The sequence below is a fragment of the Doryrhamphus excisus genome, linkage group LG13 (assembly GCF_037039965.1).
Source record: "Doryrhamphus excisus strain RoL-2023G ecotype Guam linkage group LG13, RoL_Dexc_Guam_v1.1, whole genome shotgun sequence".
NCBI classification, from domain to species: domain Eukaryota; kingdom Metazoa; phylum Chordata; class Actinopteri; order Syngnathiformes; family Syngnathidae; genus Doryrhamphus; species Doryrhamphus excisus.
The window spans coordinates 17,202,501-17,228,143 of record NC_136369.1 but is presented as its reverse complement, the minus strand read 5'-3'; the positions used below and the strand labels follow the sequence as shown (position 1 = coordinate 17,228,143).

General features: G+C 41.1%; 3 protein-coding genes across 4 annotated transcripts in view; 1 reads left to right on the top strand and 2 right to left on the bottom strand.

Annotated features, from left to right (window-relative positions):
- On the top strand, positions 1–14,226 carry pkma (pyruvate kinase M1/2a). 2 transcript variants are annotated; one of them, XM_078795785.1, is made up of 11 exons: positions 1–137; positions 5,087–5,271; positions 5,364–5,455; positions 6,250–6,381; positions 6,510–6,696; positions 7,649–7,919; positions 8,021–8,171; positions 8,262–8,414; positions 11,150–11,316; positions 11,841–12,022; positions 13,156–14,226. In XM_078795785.1, exons 2-11 carry the CDS (start codon positions 5,115–5,117, stop codon positions 13,260–13,262), a joined length of 1,599 nt encoding a protein of 532 aa, XP_078651911.1. In that variant the 5' UTR covers positions 1–137; positions 5,087–5,114; the 3' UTR covers positions 13,263–14,226. The 2 variants fall into 2 exon arrangements, with proteins under 2 accessions (XP_078651911.1, XP_057945792.2); XM_058089809.2 differs by lacking the exon at positions 11,150–11,316 and adding an exon at positions 10,663–10,829.
- Positions 14,223–20,500, bottom strand: LOC131139874 (trans-1,2-dihydrobenzene-1,2-diol dehydrogenase-like). Its single transcript, XM_058089813.2, has 7 exons — positions 20,299–20,500; positions 18,705–18,816; positions 18,475–18,638; positions 16,836–17,085; positions 16,637–16,761; positions 16,324–16,474; positions 14,223–14,403 (listed from the first exon to the last, which is right to left on the bottom strand). Exons 1-7 carry the CDS (start codon positions 20,386–20,388, stop codon positions 14,306–14,308), a joined length of 990 nt encoding a protein of 329 aa, XP_057945796.2. The 5' UTR covers positions 20,389–20,500; the 3' UTR covers positions 14,223–14,305.
- LOC131139873 (trans-1,2-dihydrobenzene-1,2-diol dehydrogenase-like) overlaps positions 14,787–25,643 on the bottom strand; it is a 13,013-nt gene continuing 2,156 nt past the window's right edge. Inside the window, exons 2-8 of the mRNA XM_058089811.2 lie at positions 25,521–25,632; positions 25,270–25,433; positions 24,271–24,523; positions 24,084–24,208; positions 23,219–23,369; positions 21,789–21,925; positions 14,787–14,798 (exon numbers count right to left, since the gene is read on the bottom strand). Coding sequence (XP_057945794.2) covers positions 21,816–21,925; positions 23,219–23,369; positions 24,084–24,208; positions 24,271–24,523; positions 25,270–25,433; positions 25,521–25,632 — 915 coding nt within the window. The 3' untranslated portion in view covers positions 14,787–14,798; positions 21,789–21,815. The remainder of the gene's footprint in view (positions 14,799–21,788; positions 21,926–23,218; positions 23,370–24,083; positions 24,209–24,270; positions 24,524–25,269; positions 25,434–25,520; positions 25,633–25,643) is intronic.

Genomic DNA, 25,643 nt, shown 5'->3' with positions numbered 1-25,643 from the left:
AACGGTGTCTATCTCGGATGGATATGTCTCAGCATCCCTACAAAGTAGTTCCGTGGAGTAAGAGAGTAGAGATCACCTTGAGCTGCTGCTTGTCAGTGTACTGACTCTTACATCAGTGAGCGGTTTCCTGCGACAAGGTGGGTGTATAAGATAACACCAGTTGTATTTTATCAACATATTGTGTTTAATGTAGTTTATGAGTCGCCTGTTGTTGTTTTTTGTCACATTTGCACCTCAAAATGCGTGGCGTTGCATTTCACATCCCACGGCTTATCTATCATATATCAACCTAAACACTCACTTTTGTAAAGTAGCTAGCGTAAAAACAAATGGATAAATATGGCGTATGTATGTACAAGTGGACGTTATGTGATGAACTTTTCAGCCATCTTGAATGTCGACATTGCGATGTGCCATACAGGCTGCCAATAAGAATGTCATTTTGCTAATTCTATCATGGACTAATAGTTTTAAGATCTTATTCGGTGTCGGAGAAAGCCAGGTTATATTCTTAATCAAACTCACAACATCTCAGTGCGGGTTTAAATGCATTCAAGGGATAAATAGTAATGTGATGCACGCAGTGTTCCCCATTGTTGATTCGCTTCCTGACTCTTCCGGTTGTAGGCGTGGCCTGTGCGTCTCTTCGGCCTCTGATTGGTAGTTTCCCTTCCACTAGCGCTCTCTAATGCGAAAATATGACGCAGTGACAAGAACGTCACTTGTGTCGCATCGGCTACACTACATAGTTAACATGCTAAGTGTAATTCACAATTAACCGTCGTTATCCTTGCATTGTAAATCACTGCTTTTAATCGTCGTTTGCTTGAAGATGTGAAATCGTCGTTTGCTTGAAGATGTGAGCAGAGGAGAGTCAATTCGATTGTGATCACAGCCCCACCATGTAAGGTTAAGCACACTAATATTTAAATGGAAGGTCGCTTTTATGTTTGAAATAATGGCATTTTATTCAACCTATTATGGAAAGTGGTCTGCACCAGTGAAAGGAGATGCCTTGTTGACACTGACTACATTTGCAAGCAGCCAGGGAGGTGGCTTGATGTCAAATAGGAGCAGGGTAGTCATTTCTGTCCTTTAAAGTGCAACCTTTTTCTCATATAGCGAGACTCAAATCTAGCCTTTTCTAGATAGAAACAAGACAGTGATCCCAAGATGTCCAGTTTTTAAAAGCCATTCTACATGTCAGTCAAAATATATCACTGGTAGTCTTTGTAATAACATTTGTGTCCTTTTTGTTGTAATTGCCCTTTTATTGAACTGCCTCATATGCTACGCTAAGATCAAGACAAGCCTGTTTGTTAGGGTTTAAATACTTTCATGATAGTCTGCAGGTTTACGCAAACTATCCTGCTTTAAGTGATGTTAGATTGAGACTAAGAGATTATGACCATTAGGATGAGGATTAAGACACGGTTTCCTTTTTATTTTACTTACCTGTACCACTTTCATATAAATCTGTTCAAGAGTAAGAATGCTGTCATAAACAAAATTCAAATTAATCAATTTTGTCAACCTGTACATGACTAAGAATTTTGAATGAGCCTTAATTTTAAGGATCAAGCTTTATCTTACGCTTCTTTATTGGCACATTTTATCCAAATAGGTATCAACATGTCAATCAACTCCCTCGCTCCAGGGAAATTGTTGAACTAAGTGTAATTCTTCCAATGAACAAAACTTCCTTTTTTGGCTTAGGTTCAGTGAAGAGTGCATTTCCTGGTTCTAAGATGATCTGATCATGTTTGACTTGAGTCCCGTGTGCTTCACAGCTGCTCCATTTCCCATCGTAGCTACTGACTCATCTAATAAACCTCTAATCTGGAACATTTCCACATTTTGCTACTTCCAACTGCATAAAACTCAATGCACGGAATGGAACGAAAACAGAACGGAATGACCAGAATGCAGTCACTCTTTGCTAGTTATACATCACCTTATTTAAACCGTATCAATAAAAAGACTCTATCATTAGGCACAAAGTGTTAATCCACAGCGTTACTATGTCAGAAAAGTCATGTATTCATATCAGAGCTTCGGACCGTTGGTCGCATGCAGTGTATTTGTATGCTCCATATTTTATACTAACCAGAAAATGGACGCAAACCAATGCAAAATTTTTGCCATAATTTGTTAACACGAACCGACACACACTAACCAGGGCGTACGGCTGTACTGGATACCTGTTCTGTAGAAAATCTGTTGAAAAATATCTTCAGAGAGGCCAGGGATGACATACTACTAGCTTGTTGCGGTGTAAACATACCATAAATGTTTGGTCTACAATTAGTTCAGTCATACATTGTGTTGGATTTCTACAAACGCACCGCATGCTGCATGTTATTATTAGCCGTAGACTGTTTTTAGGCCATGGGGCGTTGCGCAGTGGAGCTGTTGCATCAAGTTGTGGCGATTGCCTTGCCATCGTGCGCACTCTATTTGCCCTTCATCAGCACCACCAACAGGATTTACTCCTGAGCTCCTGAGGGTGTTCTGCCGATGCACAAGTGCCGCATCTGGCAGTGCTGCTAGGACTTCAAGGTGTTGTATTTTACAAGTGTACAGTGTTAGAAGCTCTACACACTGGGTTTCCTCTGGAGGTCAGTGACCATGGTGTGCCTCTTTGTCCCCAAGAGGACCAGGAAGATCTACCGGGGGTATGTAGTGCATGGAAGCCCTTTTGGATTCAATGCGCTTGCTTGTGGTGACACTAAATGTCATGATACCCTGACTGCAGTGCTCCCGCCTATGATTGCATTTGGGTCTGTTATCAGAAAAGCGATAAGGCACCTGTCTAGAAAGATAGGAAGTCATGTGATCCAGTGTGTTTTCTGGAGACACTTTGCAACAAAGAGTTAGGAAGGGATTGGAGAGGATTATTAACAGCCGGGTCTTAAATTAGCCTAGCATCTGTGTCAGGGTGACTGTGGACACTTCTAGCCACCAGTGGAGGCGACTCAGCTGGCTTTTCCGGGGGACTGACATGCGAACCATGTCTCCCAGTGAGTGAGCATTTCCTATTAATTATGCAACCTTTGTTATTCCCATAACACCAAGATGGGTGTGTGTGTGACATGCAGGATTAAATGAATAAAAGACACAATGAATGCCCTTTTTAGTCATTGTTTTCATTCTTGGTTTGTCATATTCCCTTTGGAAGCCACGTAATACACAGTAGCTTCACTTTTATTAGCTGGAATCGTAGTGTAAATTTACTGGACTCCTTTTGTTCTCCGTTATAAACTCTGTATGTGATTGTTTGAACACCACTGTAACCTTAACAGCTTTACAAATGGTGCGTCTGTATATCCTATGACCTTGAAACACAAGGTTATCAGGCGTAGTAAAGGTAATTCCAGACAGTCAAATGCTTTTTTCTCCCCCCTTCAGGGCCCAAAAAAAATCTCATGAGGGTGTTGGTTGCAATTTAATAATACAGTATCCATCATCAGCTGGTGATTGACTGTTGTGCTTCCGCCACATGGAATTAATTCAAATATTAGGAATTCAGGCTGCAACTTGTTCTCCAATGCGATTAATTTCTCACCTCACAAAAATGTTCGTGAAGGTGTGGCGAGTCGAATGCTGAAAGATTTCTAATGTATTTAGTAAACAGTAAATAAACGGGAATTACATATGCAGCATCTAGTCTGTGGTCGAGCCCACGCTGCTGTCTTCTTCCCCCATGCCCGTGTACTGCTGCTGTAGCAGGATGTGATAGAGAGCACGTACAGCACTGGTCTGCTCCATTCACTTCCACTGTTACGTAATCATCAGTCAGCACAGGCACTATGGAAGCAGACCGCAAAGGTCTGGAATCCCCACCCCCAACCAACCCCAGACCACCAGTGTTTCTGTGGAACATAACCACATTTTGCTGTGGTGTCATGCACTTCTAATTTCTCACTAGTACATCAAGGTGCATGTACATTGATCATATTTTTATTATCACTGTTAGTGTTACAAATGCAGTATTTCTCAATCCCTTTTTGGTGTGACTGTCCCATTCTGTCATGATGTTTTGTAACTATGGCAACCAGAGAACCATTTGTAGTAGAGTAGCAATCCTTTGCTCAAATGTACTTAACGTGCCTCAAACATCTCACGCTATGCTTTGCATGTATTCACTTCGTACCCAGGCTGTGTAAACCATGTTATGGGAAACTGTGGAAAGAAGGGAATTGAACTAGCTAATCTAGTTGAGCCATCACTACTATGTTTGTTTTTCTACTAAATGTTCATGTTAATCTCCCGTCATGTCAATAGGTTTTATGATAAGTCGTTTCCGTGGGCAACCCAGAGGGGGGTGGCTGGCAGGGAACAGTGTGTACTCGTGCGATCTGCTCTATATGCTTAATGCCTTTGTAACTTTTGTGACAGCTGTTATGATTCTAATATTCTACATTTTCATTTGTATGTCAATCTAACCTTTTGTCTATTGATTCATTCTCTATACTGCTTCTTCTCAGTAGTGTGACAGGTGAGCTGGAGCCTATCCCAGCTTATTTCAGGCAACTTGACCCTAGCCAGTCATTGGGCACACATTGACAAGCTACCATTCACACTCACATTCACACCTAGTATGGACAATTAATGGTAATGGTTTTATTTCATTTGAACATGCATCAGATTACAATTGAATGCATCACATAATCAGTTCACAGTTCCACATGTCCAAAAGGAATAGGAAGAAGCAAAGTTTATTAAATCCTACCCCTCCATCTGGTACTTTTACAATCAGTAACTGTTACATTTGTTCACTTCCTGCTTTCCATAATACAGTCTTTTTTTGTTTTTTTTTTCTTTTTAATAATGCACCTCGTACCAAAGTACGAGGTGATATTTACAATATCCAAGCAGCTTAACATGCATTTTTTAGATGGGGGCAGTGGGTAGAAGCTGCAGTATCTGGAGAAAACCCACACATGCACAGGTAGAACATGCAAATGCCACACAGAAATACCACAACCATATTCAAATATATAGCTGCGGACCGTACCGTATGAGAACGTCCACAGGCGATAATAAACAAGTAAATTAATATTCTTGTATAATGTTCTACTTTCAGGACCTCTCCAGATCACATAATAATCGCCATGCCTCAGCTAAAGTGTACCGACATGGGTTCCGCCTTCATCCAAACGCAGCAGCTCAACGCCGCCATGGCTGACACCTTCCTGGAACACATGTGCCTGCTGGACATTGACTCGGAACCGACCACTGCTCGCAATACCGGCATCATCTGCACCATTGGTGTGTCTCACTGTTATCTATCATGAAGTGCATGTACTCATAAACGGTGATGAACTTCCACCTTTTTATAATGGATTTGTCTCATCCTTCAGGGCCAGCCTCTCGCTCTGTGGACATTCTGCAGGAGATGATCAAGTCTGGAATGAACATTGCCCGCTTGAACTTCTCACACGGCACACACGAGGTAGGTCATTTCACAACTTCCTCTTCGGTGGAAAGGAAACAAGCAAGGTACAAGCTCAGTGGCCACAAAAAGACAGTCACGTTTAACCGTTTATGTCAGACTGAGTCATGTGCCTTATCACGGAGAGATTGTAATTCGTTTGCATGCTGGTACTTTTAAGCAATGTTTGCAGTTTGCCAGTCATTGTTCATTGTATAATATCTGAAATGCCTGACCCATGTCAACAATATCTGGACATGCAATACGAGTAAAGCACAACCACCATACAGTTTTTTGGGGTCTAACATAAGTCAACTCATATACTTTTTTAGGTATAATACACAGCTACAGCTCATGTTGCCCCTAATGCAATTACTAGCCTCGTACGTTATTACATGAGCGACATGGGCCAACTGTCACAAAGTCACAACGAACTGAATCAACGTGGCTAAAAGTCTACTACAGTGAACTGGCTCGAGTTTGATCGCAATTTGTTTTTCAAATCCAAGTCAAACTGTCACCATCATTTAACATGGCAAACATTGTAAACTGTGCAATGCTCCAATGAGTCATTGTAGATACTTAGATGAAGTATTCAGCAAACAATACAATACAAAACGCCATGTCTTAAAAGTTTATTGAACATTTATTGTAGCATCTTTACTACAATGTTCTCATTGGACTGCAGATTCTTTGTGTCAATCAGCGTGTCAACGACTCATGTGCCATATATTTTGATTGCTCTACTTTTTATACTTGTATTTTTTATTTTTATTTTTTATAGCAGATTGGGTTTTGTGTTTCTCCTTTTATAGTACCATGCTGAAACCATCAAGAATGTGCGTGAGGCATGTGAGAGCTTTGAGCCAGGAAGCATCCAGTACAGGCCAATTGGTATCGCCCTGGACACTAAAGGCCCGGAGATCAGGACCGGCCTCATCAAGGGAGTGAGTTTAACACTTCCTGCCCTGTATCTTTCAAACCTTCATTGTAGTACAAGACCAGTATGTAGGGTGGAGAACAAAAGAAACAAAAGGACATGTGGTTTTTTGTTAATTTATTTATTTTTGTATAGAGCGGCACAGCTGAGGTGGAACTAAAGAAGGGCAACATGATCAAGATCACCTTGGATGACTCCTACCAGGACAACTGCAGTGACGAGATCCTCTGGCTGGACTACAAGAACATCACCAAAGTCGTAGAACCCGGCAGCAAGATCTACATTGACGACGGACTCATATCCCTGCAGGTTAAGGAGATTGGTGAGAAGAGTCGAATTACATTTAATACATGGCCTGCTTGCTGCGGAATGTTTTTTTTATACTGAACAATTACCCCATTAACACCCTAGCAAACCTTGGTCCTGGTTCAGATTTAGTTCAGAGTTCAACCATTGTTGGCAGTGAACAGGCTCCTTTTTCCATTGTCCGTATGTCACAATTACAAACGCCTACGATCAGGAAATAACAAAAAGGAGATCAGCACGAGTCAGGAAATTGAAATGTTTATTTTGTCAAATGTCCGGATGATAAACAATGAGTTGCCTGAAGCTTTTATTTTGAAGATTACTAATCATTTGCCTGAATGTCCCAAATTACCAGGCAGTATTGCAGCTATTATTTTGTGTCATATTCAAGTAAAGAATAACCTATGTAAGACTACAGTATTTGCTCTTGTTGCTCTAAAGCAGTGACCAAATACAGCAAAATAAAATACTTCCAACCAATATACAATTATATGCAAAACTAGAAAATGATCGATTCAGTTTTTTTTATTTTGTTGTTTCTTAGCTATAATGTACTAAACAGCCAGGACAACTCAGCTGTGTTCTATGGTTATCACCACACCTTTATCCTCCCACTTACAGTGGTATGAACCTTTTGGAATTTCTCACATTTCTGCATAAAAAAATCACCATCAAATGTGATCTGAGCCAAAATCACACAGATGAAAATACAGTGTCTGCTTTAACTAAAACCACCCAAACATTTGTAGGTTTTCATATTTTAATGAGGTTCAGATACTTTTTCATACCACTGTACGACATCACTGTTTCCCTCATACTGCCACTCCCACTGACTGAGATTTACCACAACAATAAACATACTGGTATTTTATTGCTCAAAATGAGCATTATTTAATATAGCTCCTGTTTTGGATCGAGGAGGTGTGCCCAATATTGTTAGTTTTTGTAACACCTGATTGTGTTTCCAGGCTCTGATTTCCTCTTGTGTGAGATCGAGAATGGCGGGACCCTGGGCAGTAAGAAAGGTGTCAACCTCCCCGGCGCCGCTGTAGACCTGCCCGCCGTTTCCGAAAAAGACATCCAGGATCTGACATTCGGTGTGGAGCAGGGTGTCGACATGGTTTTCGCCTCCTTCATCCGCAAGGCCGCAGACGTCCATGCCGTTCGGGCTGTGCTGGGTGAGAAGGGCAAGGACATCAAGATCATCAGCAAGCTGGAGAACCATGAGGGCGTACGCAGGTGTGTGTCGATCAGCAATATTTCTGCTGCACAGGGACACTAAACCAATAGGCAAACAGCACCTGACAACCCTGGTGTAATTGAGGTTGTCTGTCATACAGGTTTGACGAGATCATGGAGGCCAGCGATGGCATCATGGTTGCCCGTGGCGACCTTGGTATCGAAATCCCCACAGAAAAAGTCTTCCTTGCTCAGAAGATGATGATTGGCCGCTGCAACAGAGCCGGCAAGCCAATCACTTGCGCCACTCAGGTCCGAACTTTAGACCTTGGGATGTACATTGTATTATTTTCCATTTTAAGACTTCACCCTTTCAAACCTGTCTTATTATCCGTGTTTTAGATGTTGGAGAGCATGATCAAGAAACCGAGGCCCACCCGCGCCGAGGGCAGCGACGTCGCCAATGCCGTGCTGGACGGGGCCGACTGCATCATGCTGAGCGGTGAGACCGCTAAGGGAGACTACCCTCTGGAAGCTGTGCGCACACAACACATGGTCAGTAGTAGTAATAATATTATTATTAATAATAATATTAAAGATACAGTAGGGCCTTTGCACATGGGCTCTTACAATAATAATTTCTCTACTGCTATAACAATCTTCTCTGAACTGCTTCATATTCCTGATATTGCATGATTCTGTCTGTTTTTAATATGAGAAAGGGTCAGCAGTAGGGATAGCGTTCAACAAGAAATGTTCAATATTGAACAGTCGCTTATTTAGACAGATTTCTTGCAATAATTCATAAATGGAAAAGGTCAGCAGAGGCAGCAAACCAATTCCATCTTGGTTACTTGCGCCCTCTGCTGGTTACATCATAGTAGCGAAATTAAAAAAAAAGCCTCTGAAATGAGAATATTAGGGAACGTTATAGCAGCTATCTTGAGCCTTTTTTGCTTGATTTTCTGCATGCCCACTTTGATCAGTATACTATCTGGATACCTTCCATTAGTATAATACCATTCAAGAGCTATACTAGCCTTGAATGCTTGGTCTTCATCAGTCAGGGTGAATCACATGACTGTGCATGTCGCTGTGTACCGTGCTTACGGATACTGTCCAGAAGTACGAGTGACGCCGATTTACGCTTCCACACCTGCCTTTTCTTCTTAAATTAACCCTGCATGCTGTGTATGTGTATGTGCTGTATGTGTGTCGTTGTCTGAACTCAAACCCAACCCACCAGGGGTGCCCATTACGTTGATGGCGAGCTACGGGTCGTTGGCGAAGGTAGCGTGGGTCGATTGCATTAACAAGACTGCACAGCAGCATAGATTAAGCAGTATACACAGATATGCAACTTTCATCTTTAAACTAACTCGGTCAGTGTTATTAAGATGTCTATATCTACAGTATGATTGCTGCGATACTTTGACTTTTCAGCGGAAGTACAGTAATATGATGTCAACCTCTCCCTTTTTTGTGACCGCACACTCTTTAGGGAATTTAGGTTTTGTTGAGTTGCATCTTTAGCACAAAGCCTGGCTTGGTGGAGCCACGTTTGCTGTATATACCATTCCACCAATGACGGCGGCATCTCATGCTCCTAACTAGCCTCATGATGTTGTTCTGATGTAATGCAATTAACTCCTCCACAAGGGTTACGTGCAGTGTTGCCAGGTCACGTGGGGGTGGGCTCCGGGCATCCAGTCGCTGCATCAGCTGGTCCCAGATGTGGTCTATGGGGTTTAGGTAACGGGGCATTGGAATAGTTTTATTTATATTATATATATATATATATATATATATATATATATATATATAAAATAGAATAGAATTTTTGTCCTGTTTTTATAGTCTAAGGTATGTCTTTGGTCATTTTAAACTAGAAAAACAGGGGGGGGGGAAATAATAATAATAATAATAAAATAAATAAATAAATATATATTTTTTATTATTATTGTTTTGCTCACACATTTTCAGCCTGCAAGCTACTTTGAAAATGACCAAAGACCTACCTTAGACTAGAAAAACAGAGAAAATATATATATATATATATATATATATATATATTTTTTTTTTATTACAAGTATTAAAAAATATATATATTTTTATTTTTATAATTTTTTAAATAGTTTTTTTTCTAGTCTAAAGTAGGTCTTTGGTCATTTTAAAAGTAGCTTGCAGGCTGAAAATGTGTGAGCACCCCTGAAAACAGAGGAAAAAAAATATATTTAAAAAATATATACATATATATTTTTAATTACAAATATTTAAAATATATATGTTTTTTTATTTTTATAATTTTTTAAATTAAAAAAATCGATTTTATTTCTGTTTTTCTAGTCTAAAGTAGGTCTTTGGTCATTTTAAAAGTAGCTCGCAGGCTGAAAATGTGTGAGCACCCCTGACTTTGACTTTAAAATGTACTTTTTTCTCTCCTCTTTCTTCTCTTTCAGTGTTTTTATTTTTGTTTATGTGCTGCGTGCCAAGTTTTTAATTTTACAGTGGCTGTACAATCATTTTTAATATTGCTCTAACTCATATAGTCCTAGATGACATTTTAATGACTCATGTAAAGGCTTGCGGTGACGTTTTTGGTGTTAATAATGTTCTCCCGCCTTTCTCCCTCTTCCCAAAATTAACTACGTACTTTTTTTTCACCTTTCTGTGCTTTTTTTAACATCTTTGGGTTTCCTGTCCTTCCTCCATCTTTACCATCCTGTCTCTGTGTGTGTGTGTGTGCCTGGTGTGCCGTGGGGACGCCTTGGCTTGTTGCATCATACCTTCGCTCGCTCACCAGATCGCTCGCGAAGCAGAGGCGGCCATGTTCCATCGTCAGGTGTTTGAGGACCTGCGTCGCTCCACGCCGTACTGCAAAGACCCTGCAGAGGCCATTGCAATCGGCGCCGTTGAGGCCTCCTTTAAGAGCTTGGCCTCTGCGATCATTGTGCTCACGGGCTCCGGAAGGTAGGCCGGCTGTCTCGTTCTTTTTTTGCAGGTCAACAAAAGCCGCTGATGTCGAAACTATGACAGGGAAGTGTAGGGCCAGACAGGGACTTGCAGAAGCTTGGGAGAGGCTGGCCGTCACTTTCATTAAACTACGGGTTGTTGTTCTTTTTGGTTGTGTCTACTTTAACACATTTTAAAGCAAAAAAAAAAAAACAACCAGGTGGATTAGTGGAGTGATATCTAGCCCCTCCCTGCTGTGTGAATGGCAAATGGTGGTAATGCGCGAGAGAAAGTAACCCCCTTCCTCACCCTTCACAAATTGGTTCTCTGGGGACCAGATAGCACGAGAGGCCGAGGCGGCCACCTTCCATAGGCAGCTGTTCGAGGAGCTGAGGAGACACTCCCACTTGACCAGAGACCCCTCTGAGGCGGTGGCCGTCGGCGCTGTGGAGTCGTCTTTCAAGTGCTGCGCTAGTGCCATTATTGTTCTCACCAAGACTGGGAGGTAAGACAAGCGGGGAGTCGTCCCACGCCCCCCCCCCCTTTCCTGGTTCTCTCTTCTGAACCAGATGACTGATCGAATTTCGGAGAAACACAACTTTATACCTCAGTTTGAAAAATCCCTCAAGGCATGCATGAGTTTGGTGTGGAAGAACTTGAGAGCCCTGATTACAAACCTATTCGAGATAAATGATAGCTCATCCAAGTATGGTTATAAACTCATACGGTCCAGGTGTCCCAATACTTTTGTCCTTGTGTTGTGTTTTTGAATGAATGTGTGCAGTGAAGTAGGGTTGGAGGAGACAGCAATTGACTTGAGTGAACTAACGTCACAGCATCTGTGTGGAATATAACGCCACTTTTCCACTGCAAAGTACACACAAAGTACTACTGACATGTAGCGTAGACGCCGCATCACACTGAGGCGACCTGAGTCTTGCATCGGAAAAGTTATTTATTTCACTTACTGGAAATTATTAATTGATGAATCAAGCTACTGTAATGACCTCATTACTGTGTGATTTGTAGGTCCGCCCACCTGCTCTCCAGATACAGGCCACGTGCCCCCATCCTGGCCGTGACCCGTAACGCCCAGACGGCCCGCCAGGCTCACCTGTACCGCGGGATCTTCCCGGTCCTCTACACCAAACCCGCTCACGACGTGTGGGCCGAGGATGTGGACATGCGTGTCAACTTTGCCATGGATATGGGTAAGATCAATAATCAATATTCGTGCAATTGTTTCTTTTATTGATTTGAAGAAGCATTATACAGGGCTCTGGACTGTGACTTAATGGTCGTAGTTTGCGACTGAAATGAGACATTGAGTAAATATTTCAAGTGCGACAAAGTTGCATGTTTTTACCAAAATTGGTGCAGATTCTACAAAAATCTGTTATTGTGAGTAGCTGCTCTATAGGAGCCCACAAGTCAATGCAAAGGGTTGAAAAATGAGCATCATAGGTCACCTTGAACAGTTTTCACATTCGGAACTGAACATTCCGAATGTGAATGGAGCCGATCCCAGCTGTCTTCGGGCGAGAGGCGGGGTTCACCCAGGACTGGTGGCCAGCCAATCACAGGGCACATATAGACAAACAACCATTCACACTCACATTCATACCTATGGACAATTTTGGAGTCGCCAATTAACCTAGAATGTTTTTAGAATGTGGGAGAAAACATGCAAACTCCACACAGAGATGACAGAGGGTGGAATTGAACTCGGGTCTCCTAGCTGTGAGGCCTGCGTGCTAACCACTAAACCGCCATGCAGCCCTGGTACTGAACATTCATTAATTCATTTTCTACCGCTTTTCTTTCACGGGGGGTGCTGGAGCCTATCCCAGCTGTCTTCAGGCGAGAGGCGGGGTACACCCTGGACTGGTGGCCAGCCAATCACAGGGCACATATAGACAAACAACCATTCACACTCACATTCATACCTATGGACAATTTTGGAGTCGCTAATTAACCTAGCATGTTTTTGGAATGTGGGAGAAAACATGCAAACTCCACACAGAGATGATCGAGGGTGGAATTAAACTTGGGTGTCCTAGCTGTGAGGCCTGCGTGCTAACCACTCGTCCACCGTGCAGCCCTGGTACCAAACAATGGTGCTAAAATTGCTAAAAAAAACACTCTTGTCACTTCCTCCTTCCTGTCATGTGTGATTATTTTTTTTATCTACATGATTTCTGTGTTTATAAAAACTTATAAATACGTTGATTTCAATGAGTTAATCTTTTTTTTTTTTACCTTAATATGTCCCAAAGACAGGTCTTGTAAAAGTGTCAGGGTTGTGTAATATTCAAGGATTGATTCCGTTGTGCTATTTATGCAGGCAAGGTCAGAGGATTCTTCAAGGAGGGCGACGTCGTCATCGTCCTGACAGGTTGGCGTCCAGGGTCCGGTTACACCAACACAATGCGCGTTGTTCTGGTGGCCTGAGTTGCCTGAACAGGGTCCCCTTCATCTTCACCTGCCCTCTATAGCACTCAACACTCCCATCATTCATTCATTCATTCATTCATTCACTCCTCTGGCGATACTTGGTGAGTTCCTATTTAATAATAATATCAGATGGAGACCAGGCAGCCTGTTTGTAAGAACCAGGCGGGTTTGTAGGCTGGTCTGTGCAAATCCACTTCCTGCGTCCATTCATTTCACAAATTGAAACCAGGCTACGGTGCCTCAGATTGACACACGTCGACCAAGAAACTGCTGTATGTATTCACACTTAGGACTCTTGTATTCAATGCGGTCCAACTTAGTGGCGGACTCTGGCGCATGCGCATCGCGGCTCTTGTTTAGGTGATGTGATTTTTTTTTTTTTCCTAAACACCTCTCTTTGGCCGAGCAATCGAACAAAATAGTAACGTATCCACCTAAACAGAGTTTAGTGTAGTGCTGTGTGTGTATGAAGTGTCCTCTATGCTTTCACTCCGTATTGCACTCCTTAATCATACTCCACTGTGTTACAGTCTATATTATACTTGACTATTATTAGTGAATGGTGTTTTTGTTTTATTTGGGACATCCATCATTTCTATTTTGTCTAACTCTAGAGAATTTGGATGCCCCCTCCTCTCTCCATTTGTTACTGTATTTATGTTGTCATATAGCCTTCACTTGTTTTCAGATCCTATATAAGTTGGCACTTAAAATTTAAAAAAAAAATCATGAAAAGGGCACTTTGATGGGGTTTGACCCCAATGGATGATGGGTAAGAAAAAAAAAATCCCCGTGCTTGTTTGTCTATGTCGATGAGCCTGCTGTAGCATTCATAATGTGTCTGACATGCTATTTGATTGTTACGCTAGTGTAAGAGCTATGTGAACGTGAAGAGGTCATGTGTAGCTGCTGTACCGAGACTGGAATTCATCAATAAATGAGACAAGTACCTAAAACTCAATTGGCATGCGTTTTTTTTTTTTTTATTCAATGTCCTGAAATGGTAAGACATTGACACCTCCAAAAATACAAATTTGGCTCTAGTCGTAAACCACCCCGACTTGTTTGAGGATTTCCTCTTTGAGTTCAGCCAGTAGAAGAGATTCTGCGTGAGACATGTGGGGACTTTCCTTCATCCCTGCAGGGAACAAAAGACGCACACATTAAGGGATCGTATAAGGCATGGAACATTGCTGGGAAATGTTTAAAACTTTCCATGAGATTATTTTTCACTTTACATATTTGATAATAGTAATCAACATAGTTACTATGCAAAAAAACACTGTCTCAATATGTTCTATTTTATCCACTCAAAAGAGCTTTTATTATTTTCTTCTTGTTCCCCAGAGTTGTCAGGCAGGGTGAACTCACATGGTTCAACTTCCTTATTGTGACACATAAAGCATCGATTTCAGTTAAGTTACCAAATCGGGTTTCTCACTCTGGAAAACTACACTTTTTAAAAATCATCCTTCACAATCCTTTTGTGAAATGTGAACACATATTTAATTCCCTTTCTGTGTGTTGTAATAACGAGGAAAAGTTAGTATGAGCTAGCTAACAATGCATGTCATTCCATTTACATAACTGACTTGTATATTTTCGCAGCTAACAGGAAACAGTCGCCTCGCTCCTCTTGGCGTCATTAACAACACCTCAAGCTACTTCAACAAGACCGACACACGAGTGGAGCCCCCAATTTAGCCATTTAGCTACAAAAACTCAACAAGATGCTTGTTTGCTGTCAGAAGTTTTTAACCTGAGGACTGGAGCATAAGTCTCGTGCTGGAAGACACAGCCAACCCAATGATTATGAAGTATTACATTTTATCATCCATGTACCCGTTAATGCACAATGACAACATGGATATAAAAGCTTTGTTTTTGTTTTTAAAAGGTACCTCCCAATGATGTGTAATGTTAGCTAGCTCATGCTAACTTTTGTTTTCTTCTTAGAACCCACAGAAACAGGAAATAAATGCGTTCAAGTTTCACATAAGGATGGTGGAGGATGGGGCAAAATTCCAAAAAGTGCAGTTTTCTTTTAAAATAGCAAAAATGTACACATTGTATAACTTTTTTTTCAATATGCATTATTTACAAATAATTCCAAATTTTAAGTTAATCTATTTTTAAAAAACAATACACGATAACAGAGTTCCTTTGGCAATAAAGCCCAACTAAATGAATGCCCTAAATTGATATTCCAGTTAATATTAGAAAATAAAAATGCTATAATTTTACCAGAATAAAGTCAAAATATTAAGAGGAAAAACTCATTCTAACTAGAAAGAAAATTATGAGAATAATTTGAAAATATGAGGAAAAATAATGCTATTGTAATGGTGTCGGGTTGAAATATTAAAGAAAAAAATGTGTTATTTTGTTGTAATATCAGATAAAAACAAAATAAAGTTGTACATTTTGGACAGTTACGTTGAGGGGGGGGAAGTCTAAATATTATGGAAATAAAGGCATATGACAAGAATATTTATGAAAATAAAATGGGGGAGTGGGTGGAGGAATGAGCAAAAATTCCAAAAAGTGCAGTTTTCTTTTAAAATAGTAAAAATCTACACATTGTATAAATTTTTCCAATATGTATTAATTACAAATAATTCCTATTTTTGAAAAACAATACACGATCACAGAGCTCCTTTGGCAATAAAGCCCAACTAAATGAATGCCCTAAATTGATATTCGAGTTAATATTAGAAAATAAAAATGCTATAATTTTACCAGAATAAAGTCAAAATATTAAGAGGAAAAACTGTCATTCTAACTAGAAAGAAAATTGTGAGAATAAGTTGAAATTATGAGGAAAAATAATGCCATTGTAATGGTGTCGGGTTGAAATATTAAAGAAAAAAAATCTGTTATTTTGTTGTTATATCAGATAAAAACAAAATAAAGTTGTACATTTTGGACAGTTACGTACAAGTGGAGATAAATGTTATTTACGCTGTAGTAAGCAGTGTGCTGCGTAAATGCTACATTCTAATTCAGTTTTCTCCTCATTTTGCAACCCTAATGGCAAATTTGTTATGTGCCATGTTACCTTTGAGCAAACACTGTCGGACCTCCTCTGCTTCGTAGCGCAGACCGGTGCTGTGGACGAAATTGAGGGGCAAGTAGGGTTCCGGTAGAGGGTAATTACTCTCCTTGCCGTTCACCACTATGGTCTCGGGGCACCACATGTGCGATGGGACCTGGGTGAAAGATGGTGTGTGGAAACCAAATGAAAAAAAAAACAAAACACACGTTTAACTCCATTCCTGTCTTTCAACAACTGGTGCAGCTTTGCCTCACTGGAATTTTCATGCAACATACAGATGGCTGCAGGCAAGCTCAAACAAATCACGCCACCTTACCCGGATTAACCCCTTGGTGCCCACTATTATGGCATCATTAGCGAGCTGCAGTCCTGAGGAGCTTGTAAAGACGGCCAACCTCTCGTTGGAGAACTTCATGGTGACCACCAAGGTCTCATCCACTCCTAAAACACATACTTGTATCAATTAAAGTGTCATGATGATGATGACTAAAACTCCAAAACTTATTTCCCCTCACCAGTAGGCAGGCACTTCCCCACGGTGTGGATGCTCTGAGGCCTCTCTCCATAAATCATCATGGAGAACTGCAGCGGGTAGATACCGATGTCTAGCAGGGCTCCTCCTCCCAGCTCCTTCAGCTCCAACCTTGGCAGAGGCAGAACGGACAAGCCGAACTCAGACCTCACCATCCTCACTTCGCCGATCTCGCCCTGGGCCAGCACCCGCCGGATCTCTCTGTAGGCCGGGTAGAATCGGCTCCAGATGGCCTGGAGAGACACACAACAGTATTCTGGATTTAGACGGTAAGACACAAAAATCCAGTGGTTGAACTGTGACGTTCCATGACATCTTGGGAAATCTTGTGAGACTAGTGGATTAACTTTAACGACAAAAGCGTGCATCTGTAGCCTGGCTGGTCAGTACAATATGGCTGTTTTATTGTTTGTGCAGTTTATTTTAATAGTGATTTACATCTCTGTGCACTTTTTTTATTGGCCGGCAGCACATGCTAAAAATATACTTTAACGAGAGGAAAAACAGCAACTAAAGTTGTAATTTTTGGAAAATTAGGTTATGAAAAAAGTTGTGTTGCAAGTATAAAGTCAAAACATTATGGGAAAAAAGCAGCAGAAAATAAAAAAAAATGATATAATTTTACCAGAATAAAGTGAAAATAAGAAAAAAAATTAATTTTGAGTTTCACAGTACGACGTCATTTTAGTAGCATTAAGTTAAAACTTTACAGTAAGTCTGTTGTTTGTTTTTTTGTAATATGAAAAACAAAACGGCGGTTAAATTAAAATTTTTGGAAAATTATTTTGTGGAAAAAGTTGTGTTACAAGTATAAAGTCAAAATATTATGGGAATAAAGTCCTTACAAGCAGAAAGTCGAAATAGTTGGGGGGAAAAGTACAAGAAAAAAAAATAAAAATGCTATCATTTTACCAGAATAAAGTCAAAATAATAAGAAAAAAAATGTAATTTTATGAGAATAATGTCTTCACAGTACGACGTCATTTTAGTAGCATAAAGTTAAAACATTAAAGGAAGACTGTTTTTTTGTAATATGAAAAACAAACAAAACGGCGATTAAAATTTTAATTTTTGGAAAATTATTTTGTGAAAAAAGTTGTTACAAGTATAAAGTAAAAATATTATGGGAATAAAGTCCTTACAAGCAGAAAATTGAAATAGCGGGGGGGGGGGGGCAGCAGAAAATTCAATAAAAATGCGATAATTTCACCAGAATAAAGTCAAAATATTAAGAGAAAAAACTGTCATTGTGAAAATAAGCTGAAAATATGAGGAAAAATAATGCCATTGTAATGGTGTAGGGTTGAAATATTAAAGAAAAAAAATCTGTTATTTTGTTGTAATATCAGAGAAAAATCTAAATAAAGTTGTACATTTTGGACAGTTAGGTTGAGGGGGGAAAGTCATCATATTGCAGGAAGAAAGTCAAAAATTATGGAAATAAAGGCATATGACAAGAATATTTATGATTATTTGAGACGAAAGTTGAAATATTTTAAAATTTAAAAAATGGGGGGAAAAATGAGCAAAGGTGAATGTTCGTGACAATGAGATTTCTTCTTCAACTACGTATGTATAACTTCTTAGCATATTGCTTTAGAAAATATCAAAGTGATAATCACCTCCATGAGGAAGACGTTGTTCTTCTTGGCACAGGCCAGGATCTCCTTCACCTCCTTGGTGGTCATGGCCAGCGACTTCTCACACAAGACGGGCTTCTTAGCGTTCAAGAAGAGCAAACAGGAGCTCAGGTGGTTGGTCTGGATGGTGCCGATGTATATGACATCTGCAAACACACATAAAAATAACCGTCAATTAAATAGACCAGAGCAAGTCTGATGCAAACACTGACCGATGTTTGGATCCTTGGCCAGCTCCTCGTAGGTTCCATACGCGCGAGGGATGCTATGCGTTTTTGCAAACTGCTTGGCATCATCCAGTCGGCGGGCAGCGACAGCCACGGCCTGTGAAACACAATTTAAAAGTCTTAAAATCCATGAAAAAATCTACCATCTTTTCACCGCAAGATTTAGGATTAAATATCCAAGCTCACCAGAAGGTGATCAAACTTTTACAACAAAGTTATTTTCAAAAGAAGGATAGGATTTTTAGTTTATACTCAAACAAAATACACGGGACTAAGAAGTAAAACTGCTGAATGGGTGACATGTGCGGTAACGATGTCAGCCGTGTAAGAACCGGAATGTTTTTAGCTTCCAGGAATTGTGTACAGGTTCTTGCAACATGGGGCCGTGCACCATCATGCTGAAACATGAAGTGATGGTCGTAGATGAACGGCTCTTTGCTTTCAAAATGACACCAATAAAAAGCACTTTTTTTGCCCATAACCTCACTGCCACGATGGATCACTTGATCTGCAATACAATTGTGATTCAATGTACTCTAAATGTACTCCATTTTTTTTCAACAATTACAAATAGAATATGTATAACCTCAATTTGTATTATCGTAATTACTCTTATTCAAAGTTGTGTATGTTAACCTCAGAAAATATTCATTCATTCATTCATTTTCTACCGCTTATCCTCTGTCCCAGCTGTCTTCGGGCAGGGTACACCCTGGACTGGTCGCCAGCCAATCACAGGGCACATATAGACAAACAACCATTCACACTCACATTCATACCTATGGACAATTTGGAGTCGCCAATTAACCTAGCATGTTTTTGGAATGTGGGAGGAAACCGGAGTACCCGGAGAAAACCCACGCATGCACGGGGAGAACATGCAAACTCCACACAGAGATGGCCGAGGGTGGGATTGAACCCGAATTGAAACCTCAAATTGAAGTCTGCGCACTAACCACTCGAACACCGTGCAACCCCACATTTGAATCATTACCATCATATTTACAATAATTACACTAGTATATGTTTTTCTATTATTTCATTAGTATTTATTTTAATTTTACATACAGCTACACGGCGGTCGTGTGGTTAGCACACAGACCTCACAGCTAAGAGACCCGAGTTCAATTCCACCCTCAGCCATCTCTGTGTGGAGTTTGCATGTTCTCCCCGTGCATGCGTGGGTTTTCTCCAGGTACTCCGGTTTCCTCCCACATTCCAAAAACATGCTAGGTTAATTAACGACTCCAAATTGTCCGTAGGTATGAATGTGAGTGTGAATGGTTGTTTGTCTATATGTGCCCTGTGATTGGCTGGCGACCAGTCCGGCGTGTACCCCGCCCGAAGACAGCTGGGATAGGCTCCAGCACCTTCCGCAACCCTTGTGAGGATAAGCGGTTGAAAATGAACAAATGAATGAATACTTATTCTAAATCTTGATTTTTTTTTTGCAAATGACAAAAACATCCTGGACATATATACATACGTATATACGACATACATAAGTACAAAAATGAACACCTTCACTTAGTTGCATTGGCTCCTATGCATGTGTATGAGCATCTTGAAGTATAGATACCTGGTGGTCTTCAGGTGGAAGAGTTTTCAGGGCCACCATGAAGTCGTGACTGATCTTGCCCGCGCTGCAGATTCCCCACCGGGTTGCCATGTTTGCACAGCGTGTGGACGCAGTGGCGCTGAGAGCAGCAGATTAATAGATAGACTCACTCGTGCGACTTGTGTTTGCACGCCTACCGAAGCGTCATCCACTCAGGCACAACTGGAAATTCAGGTTACTTTCAAAACGTAATCAGCTTACATTAAATACAATTGGATGTCACTGGAACAGTCGGGAAGTGCGGTGTCAAGTTTCAAACCTCCTATTTCATCATGTACACATTTGGGGTTTTTCCACTTGTGTTTTTCAGTGTTGGTCACAGAGCTGTGGATTCATTAGAGATGCAAATATTAACATTTTGGCGGCTTTATATACAGGATTAAAATAGAACTCCTTTTTCATGCATGTTAAGAATAATCACAAATACAAGAAAATGTGTGTAAAGAAGGTAAACTGGCATCTATTGGGTTAAAGAGGATGCCAAAGTAGGCGTTATTGCATGAGAAGATTTCACACACGTCTCTTGCAACAGCCAAGAAACAAGAAGCAGTTACTCATCAGCTACAAGCAAATGAGACCACTGTTTGTGTACAAGACATAAGTGTCTAAATCAGGGGTCTCAAACATGCGGCCCGCAGGCCAAATGTGGCCCGCAGGACACTAGTTTGAGGTCCCCGCCTTGATATGAAATTTTAATGTTAGTGCGGCCCGCGCAAGTTTGATATTGATGCTGTATGGTATCATGTACCCAGAAAAAATTATTAGGTTTGATTAATGTTCATGTTAAAGGTTAAATAACTGTTAATAGTTATCCTCCCTATCCGTGTGGAAGTGGTAAGTTTTTGGCTATTTAAGTTTAAAGGAAATAACTTGAAGGCTACTGTTTGGGTCGCTAGCTCTCTCGTTTGCGAGTTAGCATGTGTCTCAAGACCCTGCAGTTGCGCAATATGTTGTAAATAAAAAGAGTATAAATGTGACTATAGTCGTGTTTTGTCATGTCTACAGGGCTCTAATAATGCTTTGTTCATTTTAATCTGAAAAAAATAATTTGTCTACCCTACTAAATGTGGTTTAATTATTTGCCGTTTTATTATTATTATATTTATTTATTACTGATTTATTGATTTTCTTTATTCTTGATCTTATTTTGTGTAGAAAAATAAAAAAGTAAGATATTTGAGAACAGTGGAATGTTTTATCAGAGATTTTCTTGTAGAAAATCGGAACCAAAGCTTTAAACCATACTATAAACCAAAGTTTATTCATTTTTCTGTTTTTAATAAATGCGTTTTTTTTTTTTTTTTTTTGGAAAACCTGATGCGGCCCAGCCTCGCCCAGACTCTAGCTCCAGTGGTCCCCAGGTAAATTGAGTTTGAGACCCCTGGTCTAAATGTTTTAGGAAAATGCTTTATTTGATCATTTAAAAGAAAAAAAAACATAACATGTTGTAAATGTACCCTGTTGCTCTTGTTGCACAGTTAGCTGCGGTCTTGGCTGTAGACCACGCCCACCTGCCGGCGCACTTCATCTTCCACTTCAGCCAGTAGAAGAGAGTCAGCATGCGATATCACCGGACTCTCCTTTAAACCTGCAGGGGATAAGACGTGCTATCGTTTGGCAAGATGTGATACAGTCAGTTCCCGCAGTAAGATAACCATTAATATACCCCTCCAAAAAGAAGCATCTCAGAAGAAAATAGTTTTCAATTCTGCAGAGACAGATTCCTTTGTCTTCTCTGCCAATAATTTCGGCTTATGCTAGGAGTCCACTGGGCTGGTGCCAGTTGGTGCCAGTTTGCGCCAATGCAATTAGCTGTGGCACCTTGTGTCGCCAATAAGGTGCCTAGTGGCTCAAACTGCCTCCCAACTGGCTCATGGTGGCCCGTAACGGGGGCAAAAATGTAATTTGGCGGCAAGAAAATTTCTATATGTTTAAAATTTTCATCACGCCACGAGCATCAAACAATCAGTGCAAAGTGTCCACCAAGTGGAACCAAATGTAGCAAACTATCTAGAAACCTACTGGAATCCACTGGAATGGAATGGCGCGAGCCAAGTTGCGGCAATGATGCTAGGAGTCCACAGGGCCGGTGCCAGTTCGTGCCAGTTTGCACCAATGCAATTAGCTGTGGCACCTCGTGTCGCCAATAAGGTGCCTAGTGGCTCAAACTGCCTCTGAACTGGCTCGTGGTGGCCCGTAACGGAGTCAAAAATTTTGTTTGGCGGCAAGAAATTTTCAAAATGTCTAAAATTTAAAAATAAATAAAATAAAATTTTTGTTGCGCCACCTGTATCAAGCAATCAGCGCAAAGTGTCCACCAAGTGGAACCAAATGTAGCAAACAATCCGCCTATTGCAATCCACTGGAATGTCATGGCGCGAGCCAAGTTGTGCCAATGATGCTAGGAGTCTACTGGGCCGGCTCTAGTTGGTGCCAGTTCGCGCCAAAGATTGCTGCGTAGTGGCTCGCCGCGGCGCCGAATCAACGGCAACATGCCGAGCGAATATAATTCGGCGCCACAGTGAGCCACTACGCGCCAATCACATGCATAATCTTTGGCGCTAACTGGCACCAACTGGCGCACTGCATCCAAGTACTGTAAAGTCCACTGACCGTTGGGTTTTGAGTGCTGGTTAGGTTACAGGTGACGGTTTAGGTTAGGGTTTGTTATGTTAAAGGTTTTGAATTTTGGAGCATTCGGACGAGGGTTGTGTTTGGATAAGGGTTTGCTTTAGGGTTAACGTTAGGAAACAAAATCCACTTGTAATGTTTGTCAGCTTCAAAACACAGACGGCCAAAAGGACACTGGGTTTTTTTTTTTTATCAGCAACATAAAGTAAAACAGTTCCCGTGTCAACAGCCCCGAAGCCTGTCACGATACCTTTGAGCAAACACTGTCGGACCTCCTCTGCTTCGTAGCGCATTCCTGTGCTGTTCATGAAATTGAGGGGTAGGCTCGGTTCCGGAAGTGTGTAGTGGATCTCCTTCCCATTTACCTCTATGGTTGTGGGGCACCACATGTGGGCGGGGATCTATGCAACAACAAATCAAATGTCACTAGAAGATTTTGGGGGGAAATTGTGTATGAATGGATGGAAGTGGGTTGCACGGAGGTCGAGTGGTTAGCACGCAGACCTCACAGCAAGTAGACCAGGGTTCAATTCCACCTTCGGCCATTTCTGTGTGGAGTTTGCATGTTCTCCCCGTGCATGCGTGGGTTTTGACAGCAAATGAATGTCTGCAGGGCTCACAGCTTGGAGACCTGAGTTCGATTCCACCCTCGGCCATCTCTGTGTGGAGTTTGCATGTTCTCCCCGTGCATATGTGGGTTTTCTCCGGTTTCCTCCCACATTCCAAAAACATGCTAGGTTCATTAGCGACTCCAAATTGTCCATAGGTATGAATGTGAGTGTGAATGGTTGTTTGTCTATATGTGCCCTGTGATTGGCTGGCCACCAGTCCAGGATGTACCCCGCCTCTTGCCTGAAGACAGCTGGGATAGGCTCCAGCAACCCCCGCAACCCTTGTGAGCGGTAGAAAATGAATGAATGAATGAATGAATGGATGGAAGTGATTGTGTCCCAACCTAAAGGTTGTTGGTTCAATCCTCGGTTGGACAATACATTTCAACACACTTTTCCTTTCAGGATTCACATGCAATTGCTTCATGTATGCCATTTTTTTTTTTTGTTGCAGCGCATGCAGGACGGTGGTGCATTCATGCGTAAACAAGAGTGATAACCGACCCTGATGTTGCCTTTAGTGCCCACGATATTGGCATCATTGTGGAGCTGCAGTCCCGAGGAGCACGTGAACACGGCCATCCTGTCGTTGGAGAACTTCAGAGTGACCACCACGGTTTCATCCACTCCTAAAACACAGACAGTGAATACACCGGAAAATATCTCATAACTACATACAGGTTTGTAGTACCAGTTTCTGCACAGACCCCCACGGCCTGGATACTTTGGGGTTTCTCTCCATCATATACCATGATGGAGAACTGCAGGCAGTACACCCCCAGGTCTAGCATGGCTCCTCCGCCAAGCTCCTTGTTCATGGATCTCTGTATATGCATCACCGGAACTCCAAACTCGGATCTCACCATCTTCACCTCGCCCAGTTTTCCTTCCGCCAGCAGCCGACGGATCTCCACTGAAGCTGGGAAGAACCTGGTCCACACGGCCTTCAACGTGGCAAACGGTATGTAAAAGATAAGATGAAGTATGACTCATTTTTAGCTTCTTCTTCAAAGGTTTTCCACTTTAAAAAACATCTGCATGAATACTACTACAATATTGTTGCAGATATTCCAAATATTATTGTTGTTACTCAGCTATTAGATGGAAGTTGCACAGATAAAGCTAATTCATGCTCAACCTCAAAGTGTCATTATTATTATTATTATTATTAAGCGGAGTTATTAGTATTAGTGATAAAATGGCCTTTTTGGAACCTTTGTGGTCCAATCCAATCCACTTTATTTATATAGCACATTTTATTAACAGAGTTTCCAAAGTGCTGCACAGACTAGTAAAATAAAAAGTAAAAATAAAATACAATAAATAAATTATTTAAAAAAATACAATAAATAATAAAAATTGAATTCAATCCAAAACTAAAAGAGCAATTTAGAAAGAAAATAGTTAAGTAGATATTAAAATATTAAAAACAAGAAGCAAAGCAATAAAAGTATAAAAAAAATAAAACCAATTAAAATAAAAAGAACTAAAAGACACAGGACCATACGACTCAGTCCGAGTTAAAAGGTTTTAAGACGAGACTTAAAGCCTTCAATGTTGGGGGCCTTTTTTACTTGGGAGGGGAGAGACTTCCATAGCTTGGGGCCAACCACAGAAAAGGCTCAGTCTCCCCGGTCTTAAGTCTATGACGTCTTAAGTGTTGTGGTGAAGCTACGAGAGCCATAATCACCTCCATGAGGAAGACGTTGTTCCTCGCGGCACAGGCCACGATCTCCTTCACCTCCGTGGCGTTCATGGCCAGAGGCTTCTCGCACAGAACGTTTTTCTTGGCATTCATCAAGAGCAAACATGCCTTCAGATGGCAGGGGTGGATCACACCAACGTACACCACATCTACAAACAGACAGTTTATCAGTCACTTTTTTAAAGATAAGCCAGCTGTCCCAGTTTAACCCAACCAGGCCTGATGCAAACACCAACCGATGTTTGGATCTCTGGCCAGCTCCTCGTAGCTGCCATATGCTTGGGGGATGCTGTGCTTTTTTGCAAACTGCTGTGCATCTTCCAGCTTTCGGGCAGCAACAGCAGCAACCTGTTAAAACA

Bases quoted from the DNA above. Each gene is read 5' to 3' on its own strand.
- pkma (XM_078795785.1), top strand. From the start codon at position 5,115: ATGCCTCAGCTAAAGTGTACCGACATGGGTTCCGCCTTCATCCAAACG. The intron at 5,272-5,363 runs GTGTGTCTCACT...CTCATCCTTCAG, and splicing joins CGGCATCATCTGCACCATTG to GGCCAGCCTCTCGCTCTGTG. The intron at 8,172-8,261 runs GTCCGAACTTTA...TCCGTGTTTTAG, and splicing joins CAATCACTTGCGCCACTCAG to ATGTTGGAGAGCATGATCAA.
- LOC131139874 (XM_058089813.2), bottom strand. From the start codon at position 20,388: ATGGCAACCCGGTGGGGAATCTGCAGCGCGGGCAAGATCAGTCACGAC. The intron at 16,475-16,636 runs GTAAGGTGGCGT...TCTTTCACCCAG, and splicing joins GCACCAAGGGGTTAATCCGG to GTCCCATCGCACATGTGGTG. The intron at 14,404-16,323 runs GTAACATGGCAC...TGTTCCCTGCAG, and splicing joins CCGACAGTGTTTGCTCAAAG to GGATGAAGGAAAGTCCCCAC.